Consider the following 19,648-nt stretch of genomic DNA (forward strand, 5'->3'; position numbering starts at 1 on the left):
ATTCCCACCAAACAGCTTAGTTACATACAAATATGACGTATCAGATCTGACAATAAAACAATAGATTCCCACCAAACACCTTAGTTACATACAAATATGACGTATCTGATCTGACAATAAAACAATAGATTCCCACCATACAGCTTAGTTACATACAAATATGACGTATCTGATCTGACAATAAAACAATAGATTCCCACCATACAGCTTAGTTACATACAAATATGACGTATCTGATCTGACAATAAAACAATAGATTCCCACCATACAGCTTAGTTACATACAAATATGACGTATCTGTGACAATAAAACAATAGATTCCACCATACACTTAGTTACATACAAATATGACGTATCTGATCTGACAATAAAACAATAGATTCCCACCAAACACCTTAGTTACATACAAATATGACGTATCAGATCTGACAATAAAACAATAGATTCCCACCAAACACCTTAGTTACATACAAATATGACGTATCAGATCTGACAATAAAACAATAGATTCCCACCATACACCTTAGTTACATACAAATATGACGTATCAGATCTGACAATAAAACAATAGATTCCCACCATACAGCTTAGTTACATACAAATATGACGTATCTGATCTGACAATAAAACAATAGATTCCCACCATACACCTTAGTTACATACAAATATGACGTATCCGATCTGACAATAAAACAATAGATTCCCACCATACACCTTTATTACATACAAATACAACGTATTTGATCTGACAATTAAACAATAGATTTCCCACTTAGTTACATACACGATCTGACAGATTCCTTAGTTACATACAAATATGACGTATCTGATCTGACAATAAAACAATAGATTCCCACCATACAGCTTAGTTACATACAAATATGACGTATCTGATCTGAGAATAAAACAATAGATTCCCACCATACAGCTTAGTTACATACAAATATGACGTATCTGATCTGACAATAAAACAATAGATTCCCACCATACACCTTAGTTACATACAAACATGACGTATCTGATCTGACAATAAAACAATAGATTCCCACCATACAGCTTTATTACATACAAATATGACGTATCCGATATGACAATAAAACAATAGATTCCTACTACACACCTTAGTTACATACAAACATGACGTATCTGATCTGACAATAAAACAATAAATTCCCACCATACACCTTAGTTACATACAAATATGACGTATCCGATATGACAATAAAACAATAGATTCCCACCATACAGCTTTATTACATACAAATACAACGTATTTGATCTGACAATTAAACAATAAATTCCCACCATACACCTTAGTTACATACAAATATGACGTATCCGATCTATAAAACAATAGATTGACACCATACACCTTAGTTACATACAAACATGACGTATCTGATCTGACAATAAAACAATAGATTCCTACCACACACCTTAGTTACATACAAACATGAGGTATCAGATTAAACAATAGAACAATAGATTTCCCTACCGTATACCCTGAGAAGTACGTGACGGATATATTTCTTCCTTGACGCGATTGCGCATTCGTAAACGCCGCCGTCCGTGAGTTTTACGTCCCTGATTCGAAGATTCCATTCGTGTCTTCGGGGGTTTCTGCTTACGTTAAAACGTGGATCGGGACTGTAGATATACTCTCCAAAACTGATTGGATTAGGTTCGGACGTTCTTCGCCACACGACCTGTAAAAAGCCAATAAGAAACATCCGTTATAGAGACAATACGATCACGAAAGGTTAGGAAAATTAGCATATCAATCGTTTAACCTAACTAATCGAGGTTCGAATATTCCTAATACATGGATGGCACCATGGTTATGTCTATGGCTGATTAAAAACCATGTCATCTTGAGGTCATTTCAAGATAAATCAGAATTTAAATTTGAAAAGAAACAGGATTATAGGCAGTACATGGCGGTTAACCAAGGCTGGTTTCGAACTCGCGGCCAAGAGATAAATGCCTAGTCTCACCTTACCCCTCGAAAAGCGTGGCATATGATTGGGTGTAAAACAGTGTCACATGAACAACTGTACATGGATGTGAACTTGGTACTTTTTGTCTCCCGTGAGCTTCTATGTAGGACAACGAGCTCACTACTCAGAGGCGTATGGCTATTGCTATTGCAAAGCTGTCAGACAGCTTGGCAACTCAGTTACTATCCGCGCGTTCCATTTGCAGATTCGTAACATTTGAACTAAAATGAAACGTCACCGCCAAATGGAACGTGTTTGGAATTTTCTATGATGGCGCCACCCATATGGAAGATACGCTTTGAATATGAAAGACAAGTATTTTCGTTGTTGACAATAAAATGGATAAAGAAGTAATAAAAAAAAGTTTCGTCATTCATTGAAATAAATAATGTAATCCACGTAAATTTATCGGATGTAAATAATCTCTGTCTTGTTTTCAAACAAAGAAAACATTCCAGTGACTTAGGGTCCACCATCTTTGATATAAAAGGTACATGCTTCTTAAAACGAACTACTTGTACTGGCACAGTTCTGCTAGCACGACGCGTACCATCTGAGATACAGGTTCGTATCGATACTACTGGTACGGATCTGCAAATGGAACGCCCGGTATATTTTAAAATAAGATGTCCTTACCGTATTTGCCGAAGTTGAATACATTTAAATACTTTCACTTTCGACTTTTATTTTATTTCATTGGGAAACCTTTAGAAGATAACAAACGCACTACATCTGTATAATACTACAACAACGTATCTTAAAAATACAGAATAAAACCTTGAAGAAGTAGTTATATTCCTTAGATCAAACTATCATTGGTGCCGCTAGATCGATAGTGCTTACGAACACTATCCGCACGTAAAAGTACATCTTTTTGTTCCAAAGAGAGTTAGCTACTTAATGGATAAATTGGCGTCAATGTTCCTTCTCAATACTTATCGCCTGTGTCAATTGGAATTTAAGCTATAAAACCAAGCAAATTAGACTTTTATTCAAGGCATTATTGAAGAAAATTCAATAATTTTGCACATCAAAGCTTACTTTAAAGCTTACTTCTTCATGAAATTGAAATTTCTGCAACATTCATTGCATAGCGCGTAAGGATATAATGACACAGCTGTGTATAGTCTGTTCTTATCTTCACCGATCGTTTCAATCAAGTTAGTGACCAAATATCCTGTATCCCTAACAACTTTCTCCTATCAACGCATGTACAAGGCTGTATTTAAAATCAAGAGGGACACTTGCACGTATATACTCAATAGTTTGAACTGAATGACCTTCACACAAAACATATCTGTATATTTATAGATAAAACAATACAAAATAAGAGTGTCACAGAACATCTGCTCAGAAAGAAAATGTAGAAAATATTAACCAATCGATGGGTAAGATATTAGAAAAAAAAGTGAATACGTATGCTCTGAAATGGTTGATTATTTAGAATAATCAATTTGTGTGTGACCACACCAAAAACCATCAGATTAAAAAACCCCTCAAAAATCAAATAAAAACTGAGATTTATACATGTAAATATACATATCATAATATGCATAACATATATTGTCTGAATCTGGTAGAACTTAAACGCAAAATGTTTGTATCCATTCACATGATATCACGTCTTGAATGAATTTGTTTGGTTGCAGTCCTATTGTGAAAATACTTACTCAAGTTTAATTACTGAAAGTGGATTTTCTTAGCACTTAAGCTATTTGATATATGTTGACCTTCCCTATTTAATGAAGCGTGTTCAAGTCAAACGTTTTGTCTCTGTGACTCGTTTATTGTTTTTAAATTCCACCATTCGCGCTTTGTCTCCTTGTGATTGTTGAACTCTTATACTTTCAAAGTGTTATTTCAATGAACATGCCACCGAAAACTCTGACATCCCATCGGGTCATATTATACTGATAACAGACAAACGTAACGCTAGTCAGGAACAGGAACTACCATTTTTATAGACTATTGTGTATATCGACAAGGGGACAAAACCAAGATCCTTCCTCACAGGGGCGCTCAACTGAAGACAAACAGTGAGGCGGTGTCAAGTGAGAGACGCTTGAAAGAAGAAGAAAGTCAAATAAGATAGTATCCTAAACTTAGACACTTTTTATAATCATGTAAGGACATGCAATAGGGACAGCAGGTACAATTCTAGCGCCCTACAACACATGATTAGAGTGTTGAATAATATAATCACTCTCTATCTTCAGGTAGTGAGTGACTATTTTTATTCCCGTAGTCTCAAAAGAAATATTCTCACGGCGACTGCACGTCAATATTGATGACGTTATCGACAATGAGCGTTACGGTGTTGTGACGTCAGATAATTATTTTGCCGAAAGTTGTTTAAAAAGGTTAGCACGTACAAATCAATGTCGTGCGACTAAGACCGTTAACAACTCAGTGAATAGAATTGGAGATTTCAGTGCATCAAGCTGGCCATTGACATTGCATTTTCAGAAGTCAAATCATCATTTCTCAGAAGCTATAGGTAAAGACATGTGCTTAAGAGTCGAATTCATACTTTCGTGGGTCTACTGGATGCCCTGAAATTCAGTTTGAATCATTATCGTCTTTAATTCATTGGCAGTAGATGTCATTGATGTTTTGTCATCACTGTTTTAAAGTCTCTTAAATCTATATTCCACATTATTAAAAAGAAGACAAACGTAAGATCTGATTCAAAGCCACCAAATTTGAAAGGTCTTTTATACCTAACGCATAACAGAAGGAAAGGTCAATGAAAATGCCCACGTATTTCTATTTCAAATCGTTAGTTAATGTAAAGGATGGCAGCGTCTATTATGGTATGTTCCTAAGTAAATGGTCGTCAGACAGACACTTGGTCGGCCATCACGACATAACACGGTACCTGGGGAGGTCACGTGACAGCCAATCGCCATACAGACGTTATTTGCGAGACGTTAATTCCCAGGAGGGTGCTGAGTTGATGGTCGGTAGACGCTAGGAGGAGGACGAGTTGACCAATACATCATCAGCCACACGATTAGTGATATTATTGGAAGTCGCCTGGGAATAGGATATACCTCAGGATACAGGGCGTAGAGACGGATGCTTTGGAAACAGCGGAAATGTCAGAAATTACTAGGAAAATCATATTAGAAAAAACAACACACAGGAAAAACGTCATCAGAAGTTGAGAAGGGCATTTGTTTCCTGGTTCCGTTTGTTTACTTTTCGTTGTTGTTCATGTTTGTGTCTATATTTATATCATCTTATTGTTTTTGACATGCCAGTTTCTTGTGATCCGTTCACAAAAACCTCACAAATCAATTAAAATTAATTGATATTATTTATTTGTTGTTTTTTTGACGCTATTACGCACGGTCGAACTGCTATGGAAGTGAATGAATAGTATAACAACCGATCAAGAGTGTGGGATTTGAAAAATGAGAAGGATCGGAATTCATGGCAAAATTTGGGGGATCATTACATAGGCCAAAGTAAAGTCTGTGCAGAATTAGGAAACATCAGCACAGAAACCGGGCTTACAGGAAGTAGACTAAGTCTTAGCAAAGTAGTGAAACGTAAGTACATCGTATGGACAGTTTTAAAAGAACGCTTTATAACGCCTGGACAAAATTTAGCACCAATATTAAGAAGGAATCGAAATCCACAGAGCACGTTTGAGGATAAACACAAAGACAAGGTGAACAAAACAAACTTAGAAAACGAGAATGACTGTAGACAAACGGTAATTGTCGCCTGGGAGTGAACACAATGAAACACATACATTGTGAAGGAAGCAGTCTTACAATGGTAGACAAATGTTAGATAAAGACTGGTAGTGGAATAAAAGGCCATAGACAATAGTGCTGGATCTCATCTTGTGGGAATGATCTATGGAGAGGAGCGAGAGAGTTACCGTACTCTTCAAACCTGCGACTAAGGTTTAGAGACAATTATCAATCTTATGCCTGGGTAAATACGTAACAGGCACCTGCTACAAGACCGGAAAACAATTAGAAAGACGACGTTTTTTTCATCGATATTCTTCTGGGAGATTTTCATGGGAGGAAAGAAATAAATATCTATACATGCGTTGCCGGTCGGATAATACGTTTTACCCTTTTTTCTTCTGGGAATAATATGTTTTTGAAAATAGCGTGACTAGTCAATATATTTGGAGACTGCTTAGGGTTAGGACATACGATTGCAGTAATACGTAGTTTGGTTACGACCTAGCTTCTTGGTGACTTATATTGCTCTTCTGTGAGTTATGATACCTACAGTGTTAGTATAGAAGCTTGGCGAACTGTAGACAAATTTAAATCTACGTTTTTGTATTTAAGGAAAGATAATGGCTCATTCGTTCCTCATTAGTCAACCAACAAAGGATTTAATTTTTTTCAGCTGGAATCTTTCCTTTTATACCATCGATTGGTATCATTAATTATAGTCCTTTGGTGAGAAAGATATGGTTTTGTACCATCCTGGTAGAATTCATTTCAAAATATTTTATTAACAAATACAAGATATACATGAATCATAGAGAAAGATAATATATTAATGTAATGCCAAATGGATTGGACAACAGGCAAAGCCTATATAGGTCCTCTCCAGAAATCCGGTTTATTTAACTAATAAATAGATATAAATAGTGTTGTATCAGTAGAAATGAAAAGAAAAAAGAATATTAGGAGCATACCCAAGCGGGCCATAGAAAAGAAAATAAATATTTACAACAGATAGACAAATAAGTAAATATATTTTAAATGAATAAGTAATAAATAGGCAATATTATTTATAGAAAACAAATTAATTAATTTATACATATCACATCCACACACACATACACACCCTCTCATAATGGCCTTCAATATATCAATACATGCATATATTTTAATATTTCTATAAAATCTATTTGTACAATTGAAATCTCTTAGTTTTTTTTATATAATTACTTGTATGAAGTAGTATCATTTCATTAATATCATTAGAAAAATCAATAGACCCATACAACAGAATTTCAATATTAACAAAACCCAAAAGATTAGAAATAGAGATTATGTGATGTCTAAAATCAGAAAAATGAGTATAATAAAAAAAATGATGTTCAGAATTTTCAGTTGGAGCACCACATAAGCATGAACCATCATCTGTCAAATGATCGGAGAATTTGTCATAATTTAAGTCACTGGCATTATTGCGCAATTGGCATAAAAGGATATTTAAATTTCTAGGTTTACAATTCATAAATATGTTGGAGATTATAGATGGAAAAGTTGTTTTTAATTTTAATTTAAAAGAGGAAATAGAAGAAGATTCTCTGATAGAGTGATCTAGTGAGTTCCAAAGTTAGTCCTTGATTGTGGTAAGTTAAAGAACCTTTCATTTCTAAATGCATAATTATTATTAGTATTTATGAAGGTATGTATATTGTCATATAGATAAGTAGGAGTATGGTTATTTAGGATTTTATATAGTAATGTTAGTTTGTGTTGATGTCGTCTATTCTGCAATGTTTCAAGTTGTGTTTCAGAGTAAAGAACATGATGAGAAGTGCCTCTTCTTAAACCAGTAATAATTTTCATAGCTTCTATTTGAATAGATTCTAAAAGATCAGACTCATTTTTTGTACAATTATCCCAAACAATATCAGCATATTCTAAAATTGGCCTAATATAAGATATATATAGTGTTTTTAAAGAGTTTCTATCAAGTTTATGTTTAAGAGTTCTTAATATATTGAGTCTGGATGATGCTTTTTCATAGATATTTGATATGTGTTCTGACCATGTTCCTTTTCTATTAAATGTTAGCCCTAAGTGTTTGTGAAAGTCATGCTGAGATACGGGTTGGTTATTAAAAATAAGAGTGGGATGTAGGTCTGCTTGTTTCCGTGAGAAGGTAATACTGACAGTTTTATTAGGATTAAAAAGAATTTGCCATTGATCAGCCCAAGAGGAAATAGAAGTGAGATCATCATTAAGAGTGTCTGCTGGGCGTTTCAAGATCATCATCATCATCAACTATTACATATAAAGAAGTATCATCTGCAAATAATTTTATATTGGATGTAATATTATCTGTGATGTCATTTATGAATAATAAAAAAAGAAAAGGACCAAGAACAGACCCTTGAGGTACTCCTGCATGTACTGATTTCAAGTTTGATTTATAGTCATCAATGATTACTCTTTGTTTTCTGTCAGATAAGTAAGCTTTGAACCAGTCAAGTAATTTACCTTTTATACCATATTTTTGTAATTTATATAAAAGACCTGAATGCCAAACTCTGTCAAATGCCTTACTTATATCACAGAAAACAAAGCGCACATCATTTCCCTTATCTAAATTAGAACTAATAATATTAAAAATATCAACAAGTTGATTAGAAGTAGAATCTTTGGGTTGAAATCCAGATTGATTTTTACTCAACATGTTATATCTAGTGATGTAATTAAAAGTATATTTAAAAATTATTTTTTCTAACATTTTAATAAATATAGAAGTAATTGCAATTGGTCTATAATTATTTAGGTCATTTATGTCACCTTTACCTTTATATAGGGCATTAACATTAGCTGTCTTAAGGATGTCTGGAATTTCACCCAATGATAAAGTCTTATTAAATAGTAATTTTAAAGGATAGATTAGTGATGGCGACAAGTTTTTAACTACTCTTGGCAATATGCCGTCTGGACCAGCAGGCTTATTAATTCTTAAAAGGTTAAATTGGTCTTTGATATCTTGTTCAGTAATATTTATTTCAGAAAGTTCATAAGGGCATAAGGGAGGTAATTCTGGAAGATTAGTGTCAGTGATATCTGAAGAGATGTTAGTAAAGAAATTGTTCAGTGCTTCAGCTTTATCAAGAGGATGTGTTAGTATTTTACCATTCACTTTTAGAGGATTAGAGGTTGTGTTAGATTTATTCATTTTAATTATTGACTTGGCAATATTCCACCATTTCTTTGAGGAGGTTGACTTATCAGACAGTTCATTTTGTAATTTTTGGATATAGTTTTCTTTAGCTTCCCTAATAAGACTAACAGTTTCATTACGGATTAATCGAAAATTTGACCAGTCTTGTTCCCTATTGAGGGTTTTAGCTCTTTTATGTATTCTATTTTTTTGTCTTAACTTGAGTTTTATATCTGAGGTGATCCAGGGTTTATCATTTGGACGAATTGTAACAGATTTATGAGGAATGTGCCTGTTTGTTTTTTCATTAATTGTGTTAATAAGATGAGAGTAAGAGTCATTTATATTGGTGCAGTTTATGAATAAGGTGTCCCAATCTATTCGTAAAATCATATATAACTCTTTTATAGGATCTGTGTTTGAATGTTTTGAAAGAAACATGTATTATAATTGGGCAATGATCACTACATAAGGGAGATAATATTTGACTATAGGTAATAAGATCAGAATTATTTGTAAGAAATATATCAATTTCAGTTGCAGAGGTATTAGTAATGCGGGTTGGTGCTTGAATTGTATCATGTAGTTGATATTTTGTTAGCAACCTTGATAAATGAGAGGTTTTAGTAAGTGTCAACAGATCAGAATTAATATCTCCAGTTATTATTACATTTAAGTTGGTATTAAATAAGTTGTCAAATATATTATCTAGTTTATTCCAGTAATCAACAAGAGAGTTTGGAGGCCTATAAAGACAGCATAGAAGAATTTTTTTGTTTGAAGTATTTAGTTCCAGAATCATAACATCAATATTTTCAGTTTCCAACTCATTTCTACGAGTAACTATTATGTTGTTTTTTGTATATATGCAGATACCACCACCATAGTGTGTCTGTCTGTCTGTCTTGTCTGTATATATTTGGATGTGTACTGATTTCAATATCATTATTAGCAATATCAGGATTAAATTGAGTTTCAGTAAAACACACAGAATATCATATTCAGATAACTCAGAAGAAATAATGTCAGTTTTATGTCTGAGAGACCTTACATTCAAATTTAATACCGAATAATCATCATACTCAGATGCTGTAGTTGGTCCAGGGTTAGAAAGATATGGTTTTGTACCATCCTGGTAGAATTCAGTGTTCTTCTAGATAATATATTGACCGAATCAAAGGTCGTTGTCATTATTTTACATCAGAAATTATTCATTAAAAATTTCGATTAATTATTTGCTATGCTAAATAGTAAAGAAATACACACATTGTTGTGATACACAATGTCAATATTAATTCGATGGTCCTAAAAATAGAAACACCAAGTCGTTAAATATGAATTGTAAGTTGGATTGTCGGATACTTCTGAACTATCATCTATACAAGAAAAAAAACTTTCGCAGCACCAATAAATAGAATCAAAATATCGATTATTGAGAATCAAAAAGACAATATCTCAATTTTGTCGCCTGTTACGAATATGAAGTAGCGACAGTGATGTACGCCACTGCCTGCAGTGCATGCTTACTGCAGGAGTATAGAGTATATTGTTTGTTACTGTGGTTGGTTTTTGTTTATATCTTTCTCAAATAGGTATGAATGACAAAAAATAATTATCGTATTTGTTTTGTGATATTGTAGTGCTCAAAAACCCATTCATTCTTTGAGCTTGGGTGGACATGATAAGCTATTCTTAATAGAAATCACTATATCAAAGTGTGTTGTGATGATAAGCCACGTGTTATGCTTTCGTAGTAAATCTTATTTGCTCGTTTCTTATTGCCTTTCTTAATTAATAACATTTGTTGAAACTGTCATCTGCGTCATGCCTGGCACAAACATCTCGGAATGATTTTATTGGTGCTGTTAACCACCTGTTTATACTTGTCTCATAACAATGAATACAACGTAATTATTATCTACATTGTATATACCATTAAATACCATCACTAAAATATATGTGATAATCGGCGTTTTGTGTATTACTGTATTAAGTCTTCGTATCTTATCTCTGACATTACCAAGTCAGAATATCATTGAAGCATTAATATCACTATCTTTTAACTTCATAGGGGTTTGAAAGAGATTTATTTCATATTTCTATGAAGTTAAAAAATAGTTACATCAATGCTATAACTTAATTTCTTAGACTACTTGATAACATAAAATACGTTTGAACGTAATATTTTTCAATGGATTATTTTTCTAAACTAATACGCAACGTCGACGTCTCTATAGTGACGTCATGATAACATCGGATTTTCGCGCCATTGTCGGAATTTTTCTTCCTAGTATATGAAGAAAAAGAATCTGCCAATCAGAGAGTTGGATTTAGTATGAAAACAAATAAAATTTAATTATATAGTAGTATTTTGGATTCGAAGACGAATACCATTCACAATAATTAAGAACCTGAGTAACTCAACAACAGAGGAAAAATTATACGATCATGTACAAATATTTTTCATGTGGTTTGTTCTGTATGATAGGACAACCATTGTGTATTGCAGCTATGGTCAATGTAAGGACTGCAGAACCAATCCAAAAATAGCTTCTGTAGTACAGAAGAACTGAGGACTTGCTGATTTGGTATTAAGGATGCATCGGTTTCATGTACAATAATGTAGATGTAAACTGTATAAAGAAATTTTCAAAACCTTTGAAGTCTATTTTTACCGAGGGATGATAATTAAGAGTGCGTTTTTCGAGAATTGGACTATATTTGGTGCGGACTATAATACAAAACAAGCAAATTCGTGCTATTTATGTCCCCCGCTGTAATCAAAGGCCTATAACTCCGCCAAATAGGGTTCTATGGAAGTGCCGATCGAACTTGGCCAAGGCCTTGAGACAGTTTACCATGTTACTAAATTTCGAGGAAATCCGGTAATATTTGCGTTAATGAACGGGAACAGACGTTTGTGAAAATGTCGTTTTCGGTAATCGAATGACGATAACTCAGCCAAATAGGGTCCAATCAAAGTCCCGATCAAACTTGGCCAAGGACCTAAAACATTAAACCAGGTTATTAAGTTTCGAGAAAATCCAGTTATATTTACGAGAGTTATTGAACGGAAATAGACGGAAATGGAGTTTTTCGTTAATGAAAGGGCCATAACTCCTTTAAATAAGGTTCGATGAAAACTAAATCGATACAGACAGACAGAGGGACAGGCGGACAGGTCCCATTAATACCCCCACCCCCTTCGGTGAAAGCGGGGGATGATGACATTTTATCAGGTATAAGATTAGCAAGATCTTTAAATTTTCAATTGATAGGTTTAGGAGATGACCACAATTAAAAGATCAGACTTGAAAACCTTTACAGATGCAAACGTTGACATTTTCGTATTTGACAATCATTCGGTCCTATGGTATCTTAAGGGAATGTCTGCACTTTAGATACATTAAGACGATGTCAACATTGCATGTGGGTGTCTTAAATCTTCTGATTTGTTGTGTCTCCGGAAGTGTTGCCGACTTCATTTCACATGTCCAATAATATGTATTGCTTAAGGTAAGTAGCAGGAGATCACATCATGTCACATGTCCAATAATATGTATTGCTTAAGGTAAGTAGCAGGAGATCACATCATGTCAACTGACAAACGGCCATGATCCCCAACTCCAAATCGCATGATTATCTTCCGATTATTGATAGAACTTTCGCGAAATATTTAAATTAGTGACGCAATCATTGACGTCAGAGATGCGTCATCGCGTTGTCCCCCACAAACTATGCTATATTTAGGCTCTTTGTGACGTAGCTAAAAGAAAAAGAATACTAATTGCGATTGATTGCTGCACTATTTCCTACAATAATGGATGTTTAATGTGAATTAATCTCTAGACCATCCCGAACATATTCTGACTCACTGAGAAGATTATACCAGACTAATTTTCCTTAAACAACAAGGCACACAGAAATGAACAGTTTGTATTCTGCATAAATGTTTTGGTCATAGAAATGTTTAAGTGTCAATCAAACATTCTTCGTTGGTTTATTTTTTCAACGTTTCATGAGAGGTTAAGACTACTAGTCATAAAAATATAGGCATCTTAACAACACGTTTTAGTCAATCAATTGGGCATCAGTTTCTTATTTTCAATATTGCTTTGAAAAGACAAAATCAAATCCACCGACAAATTTCAATGTAGACAAGATCACAAAATTTTCAATAAAGACTAGCATAATTTTGTGTGCTTTGCAATCCTTCCTTGCACAGATGAAGCCCCATTAATAAGTCCGATATTCTAGCGTAAAACGTCAGTCACGGTTATCAAGTTCCATCACTCACTGTTATGAATTCACTGTTGATCATTGAGGGTTTTTGTTGCTGCTTTAAGTATCAAAAATGAAAAATGTCTGGTGGTGATAAAAGCAGTTTCTCTATCGTAAATTCTCATTTCGAAGAAGAGAAAAAGTCAATAAAATTTAAAGCATGCTGCGGAATTACCAGTGTAAAACACAAGCCTATCGTTCATAGCGACGGAGGCATTTTCACTTTCTAAAATCACCAACATTCGGGCTGAATTCTTAACAGGGCTCTTTACAGACGATTTCATAATCATTTAGACACGAAGTGTCTCATAACTAGAAATTATTGTGCAAAAATCGATGGTAGATTTTTTTTTCAAAATTAGCAATAGTGATATTTTGCCCTATTTTTTCCAGGGGATATCCATCAGTGTAAAAGTCAAAAACTCATTCTGTTGCATCAGCTTAAAAACAAAATGTATTTCATTTAAAAGATTAACTAATTAACTAATTATTCAATGGTGATATAAACTGTAGATTTATAAAGATATCGAAGACATATGTAAGCGCTTTGCAAAATGAAAAGATGGAATCATCAGCTATTGGCACGGAGCACAGAAAAAAAGATTTTTCCTCGGTATAAAAGATGGAAAATGAAATAAAGTTTCCTGAACAGGAGAGAACTCGCGGAATGATCTGTTTACATATCACAATGACTCGATCCTTCAGAAGACAGGTCGCGGCTGTCACGTGGTTAAGATGTCCCATCATAATACCACAAACCCTGCCACATCTGGGTCGTGAGTTCGAATCCAATGTGGGATTCATTGTGAAGCATAATACTCAGCCAGTGATAATACGCGTTTAAGTGGGTGTCGTTGAGTATATTAGATGGTTACTGACCGCTGTTCGGTGGTTTTCCGCCGAGCACTCCGACTAGTATCCAGATCCTAAACCTGGTGTGTCCTTTAATGACAATTGGCATGGATAGAAGCATAACAAAGCCAAGGAGGCAAAAACATATATTTATATTTGCCAATACGATTTAACGAATGATGATTTTAATTGTCATATTTGCCTATATTTATCATGCCAGGACTCTAAGCAAAAACCGATTTCTAAAGATAACATGTATTCATATAATTGTTAGAAATTAACCATGTCTTCTTGGTATTCTCGAGGAACTCAACATACTTAAAAACGGAAGAAATGGCTAACGTTCGCTTTTCATTAAGCGTTGACGTTTTATGAAGGCAATAGCTTTCCTGCAGTGCCGTGTTGAACACACATGACAACACATGGATTCCATCATATATACTACCCACTTAGACGCGTTTTATTATCGGCAGGATTTACAATCAGCTTTGAGAAAATGCCCTTTGTGACATCAACATCTGCAGAACTACCAACAATACACACCAAATGAACAATTGAGTCCGTTTCTTTACAACACTCAAGACTGACTGTGATCAAAGGGTGTCCTTGTAAACTCAGTGCGTAATGTCCATGTTTCCATCAACGTAATAATCTATGGCTTTCATAAGTAAGCGGGATATGTTTTAACATTGGTGTTGTAGTTGAAGAATCTAACAAGATTGCATTTAATGGTGTTTGTTCTCAGCATATGCAACTTGTGTGGCAGTGTTTTCTGTAAAAACCTTCTAAAAATTCTCCCATCTCGTGTGGTTCAATGTAAACAAAATGACAATAATGCGAAAAAAATTGGAATCTGTAGTCGATCATTTGATGCAAAATTCTAATATTAAAACCGCATAAGGCATAAGGATATGCTTTTTGGAAAGCATTTGATGTTGTTGAGAAACACGTTGGAATAATTGAAATAATTTTTGGTTTGGGAAAAAAATGAAATTGATGCATTACCGTCTAAAAACCAGGTTGAAATGCTGCAGACATCTCCTCTAGTTCATTGTTATTACCTATTTACATACGCTGGCAGCGAACAGAATTATACGTAAAAAAACACGTTTTACTCTAATGGTAACAACTATAAACAAAATGTTACCTATTTCTGTCTCATCAAATGAATTTATATTGGTAAAGCCGGCGTACCACACAAAAATCCTGATGATTTCCGAAAAAAAAGAAATGTATGTACTTTTATTTTTGCTAATAAAATAAATAGAGAAGCCAGTTAAACACTGTTAACTCGTAAAACACACTGTCTAAATTTACAACATATGTTACACAAAGATCAGTCAAAAGAAGTAAAAGTTAAAATATATTCCAAACATAAGATGATTTTCGGTTGACAAAGAAATTATTGGGTTTTTTTTCTCTGCGAAAAATAAAGGTAACCTTGTAAAAGAGAGGCAGGTGCCCTCCCGATCTAATTGGGAATGGGACAAAAACGGAGTCCAATTTTTCTGGTCATATACATATGACGTACATGGGTTTTAATTAATTTCCTCCATAGAACCCAAAATGTTACCATAAGGTGCTAACTTATTTATTTAGAACGGAATGAGAAAGATTCGAGACATTCTTCCATTACGGAACTGTCATCTGATTCGCGAAGGCGCTCACATATGACTTTGTCTTCCGGCATCAGACTAAACATCATCGCGCCCCATGTAATCGACATACACAAGGCTTTGTAGAGTTAGAATTGGAAACGTGAAAGCCATAACTTTGCATTTAGATAAGTGGCTTTAATCTTATTGGTGCATGTCAAAACAGCGTCTTCACCAATCATTATTATACATAAACATGTTAGCTAAGTACATTCTTTTGATTGGTGATTCTTTACACAGACCTGTCGAAATGAGATCACAGCCAGATCACTTTTTCGCCATGCCAAAACTGTTTACAACAAAAATGGGTTCAGGGGTGGGTAAACTGTCAATCAATTACACTTTAAATGTCACAGGAAAAGTGATAGTGGAATGAAAATTGAATAAACAACTTAATATATTAATATAAAAGCCCTCGATAAAGGTTTTGTTCTGGTATAAGCTGTCTCCAACCAAGAGTGAGAGAGTCTCCAACAATTTATATTACTTAATCTCTCATAGGGTTATAAGCGGCACAATACACTTAAACAAAATAACTAATATAAATCAGATGAAAATAGATTCATGGATATACAAAATAACTTTCTCAAAGGGAAAAAGAAAGAAGGAGAAAAAACTGGAAATATTTTTTATGTTAAAAAAGATTTTTTTTGAAGCAATTATTTTTTTGTTGAAAATATGTCAAAATTACCGAAAGGGTGACATCACATCAATACTATCAATCATTACATGAATAAATGCAAGAGAAATCCTTTGAGTTAATTAAAACATATATAACTATATTGTAGTTGTATGAATGTGTATTGAGAATGAATAGAGCAAACTGAATGTGACGAATTGAAAGTGAAAATGAAAGAGTAAAAGAAATGAAAGTGACCTCCTGTGAAAGACTACATGTTGTAAGAGGGATGAAAAGCTTTAGAAATATACATATGGCTTTGCGCCCGTGTGTTTATGAAGTTTGCAATTGAAATTTTTATGAGCCTATTTTTCTTTCTCTGTAAAACATAAGTTCAAGTAATAAAGCGGCAGTATTGTTGACGTTACCGATTCTCACAAAAATATATTTTTCAATAGAAGTTTTAAAGGAGGAGATCGATAATTACTAGAACTATTTTATATCTTTTAACGCTGCTTATGTATTTGTAATATTCTAAAGGGAAAAAAAATTATCTTCACAGTTTTTTGTATTCTTTTCGTAAAACATCCAGTCGAGATATCGGACACAGTTTCTGATGGATGGACCATCATATGTTTAGCAAAATTTAATTCTACTCTGTCTTGCCTAAAAATAATTCTGTTTCTCTCATTGAACTTTAATGGGGTAAATGTATTGTAGAGTTGATGCATCCAATATACCTTCTGTAGGAAAGTGTAATACCGTAATCGTATTGTACATAGCAGCTAAGAAACCCGGGTTCGATTCCTGGTCGGGGCATTCGACAGGAATGTATACAGCTGGCACCAAGTACGGGGCAGACATTTGAAAATCTCAAGATACGGGGCAGACATTTGAAAATCTCAAGCAAGTCTACGTAGAAAGTGAGCAATTTAAACAAAATGGCCAGTATGGTATCTATCACTCAGCTGACGGAGAGGGTCGGTGTGACTTGTACATAGTTCTCTGTCACTCAGGTGACGGAGAGGGTCGGTGTGGCTTGTACATAGTTCTCTGTCACTCAGGTGACGGAGAGGGTCGGTGTGGCTTGTACATAGTTCTCTGTAACTCAGGTGACGGAGCTGGTTGGTGTGGCTTGTACATAGTTCTCTGTCACTCAGGTGACGGAGCGAGTTGGTGTGGCTTGTACATAGTGCTAAATACGATCTCTGTCGTTCAACTGACGGAACATGTTTCTTAGGCTCAGTAAGTAAAGCCCTGAGTTTTCACGCAGGAGGCTCGGATTCGATAAATTTTTGATATCATTTTTGCAACCATATAAACATTATTAAAGGGTAATACTGTTCCGTTATATTCCACTCAATCATTACTTCATGCTTACATCCATGTGTAGTTGATTATCAAATCAGTTCTTTATATCTGGATACATTCTAGCAAATATTTATATTTATTACATGATGGTCACTGCCTCTTGCAAAAATGCATGCGTGAAATAAGAACTTAATTTTTGGGGAGACAAAGGTTTGTTTCCACAATAGGGCGACAATTCTTCCTAATAGTGCTTTGTCTCACTACCTCATACACCCAACAACACCACGAGCAGTATCGTAATCGGTCACGGTAGTCGAACAATGGTGGATCCAGTAGTCCCACTCATATATCCTGGGAACGAGAAAGAATGAGAAACTGGCAAAGAAATGGAGTGAACTGATGTGTTGAAGATTTCTAGACAAAATGACAGAGGTACAGAAACAGACGGACGTGATCTATTGTCACTCTTAAGATCATACGATGTTGCAGCAGGTGCAATTCTAACGCCCAAATTTGAGGACAAATGTCACGGGTTTCGCCATAGCAAAGTGTATCTAAGATTGAAGGATAGCAAATATCAACAAATAAAATTAACTTAAAAAACCATTCCGAAATGTCAATAATAATCTATTTCGTTAATGTGCTTGTGTAAATATAAGACGACACGCAGGTCTTTAATTGAAACATAAACTCGACCAGGGACTGTACATTGGAGACCGATATGTCGAGATCAATTCCCCGGGATCTTCATCTTTTTAAAGTTGCTGTGCAGCATCTCTGAACACCTCGCGGTAATTAGCACAAGGATATATGCCTGAGGCTGTCGGTCAGGACTGGTTCAGCTCTGTCAGTTAATTTGTGCTGTGACAGTGGAGTTTATTTCCCTGGACTGTTAGTGACTAGCTGTCAAGGCCTTTACTTCAAAATAGGTAAAACGAGCTCTGTGGTGTTGTCTAATCAACCACATTAGCGTTCGCATGCGAATTCGAGGATATAATGTTTCCTAATGAAATAGTTGCAATGCAAAATATTACTTTATTACAGTTTGGTTGTATTTTATGTGGAGTCCTATTGATAGCCTTGGAATGCGTCTCCTTTTTGCGACATGCAAGTGTTTAATAACAAACAGTATGTCTGTAGTCTTGGTAAGTCACCATCATGAATATTTTTTTTCTACCTTTGACGGTAATAGCAAAAATGGTCACCATTTTATAGTGTAAACTAAGAGAAACATACCGCTACTATCCACCAATGTTTGATACTGTCTCATGGCAACACGTAATTGAGGTCCAAACATGAGAAGATACTTAGGCTAAAACATACATAGCTCAGTAAAAATTAATATTACTGTAATGGCATACAATTTTAAATTTCATTATTAATCCAATTACATAACTACGTCATTATTTGTTTCGTCTCGGACCTTTGGTACTATATCATTTACTGCCCTCGAATGTAAACCGTAAAATATACCTGCCGCCCCTCTTTGCATAATCGTAAGAGGCGAATGTTCTCTTCGAGTTAGTAAATAAAATACTGCCAACAGTTTTAATTATAATACATGTGATACTATTCTTTTACCTTTTGTTTCAAGTGAAAACGTTCAATTTTGAATTTCACCTCAAAGTGCTTTATTTCAAAGCATACAATACAATAAATATATTTGAATTTTTGAATGTGCTTCCGTTTTCATTTTAAATCGACCCAAAGCATGATGCAGTATATTCAACATGACTGTGGAATGACGAAATATGGCGCTATTGTAATATGTTTGATATGCACGGTTTTGAAAGATCATAACCGTTCTTAAACGTAAATATTTTTGCGTTTTGGTCTTTTTTGTCTGGTAAAGCAAGCCGAACAGGAATGCGACAGAAAAAAGCTATTATCAATCATGATGAACACAGATAAACTGTATTTGGTGTCCTTGGAATTCTAAGATATCATTTTAGTGTTGATGTCTATGATATATTACTGGAAAAGATAAATTCGCATTAGAACTTGACATATTCTCATTTCTAGGCCGATGCATCACTTCA

General features: G+C 34.5%; 1 protein-coding gene across 1 annotated transcript in view; it reads right to left on the reverse strand.

Annotated features, from left to right (window-relative positions):
* Positions 1 to 19,648, reverse strand: part of LOC138333889 (zwei Ig domain protein zig-8-like) — a 137,281-nt gene that overhangs the window by 20,582 nt on the left and 97,051 nt on the right. The window contains exon 3 of the mRNA XM_069282534.1: positions 1,496 to 1,706. Within this exon, the coding sequence (XP_069138635.1) occupies positions 1,496 to 1,706 (211 nt within the window). The remainder of the gene's footprint in view (positions 1 to 1,495; positions 1,707 to 19,648) is intronic.

The sequence above is a fragment of the Argopecten irradians genome, chromosome 10 (assembly GCF_041381155.1).
Source record: "Argopecten irradians isolate NY chromosome 10, Ai_NY, whole genome shotgun sequence".
In the NCBI taxonomy this organism is placed as follows: domain Eukaryota; kingdom Metazoa; phylum Mollusca; class Bivalvia; order Pectinida; family Pectinidae; genus Argopecten; species Argopecten irradians.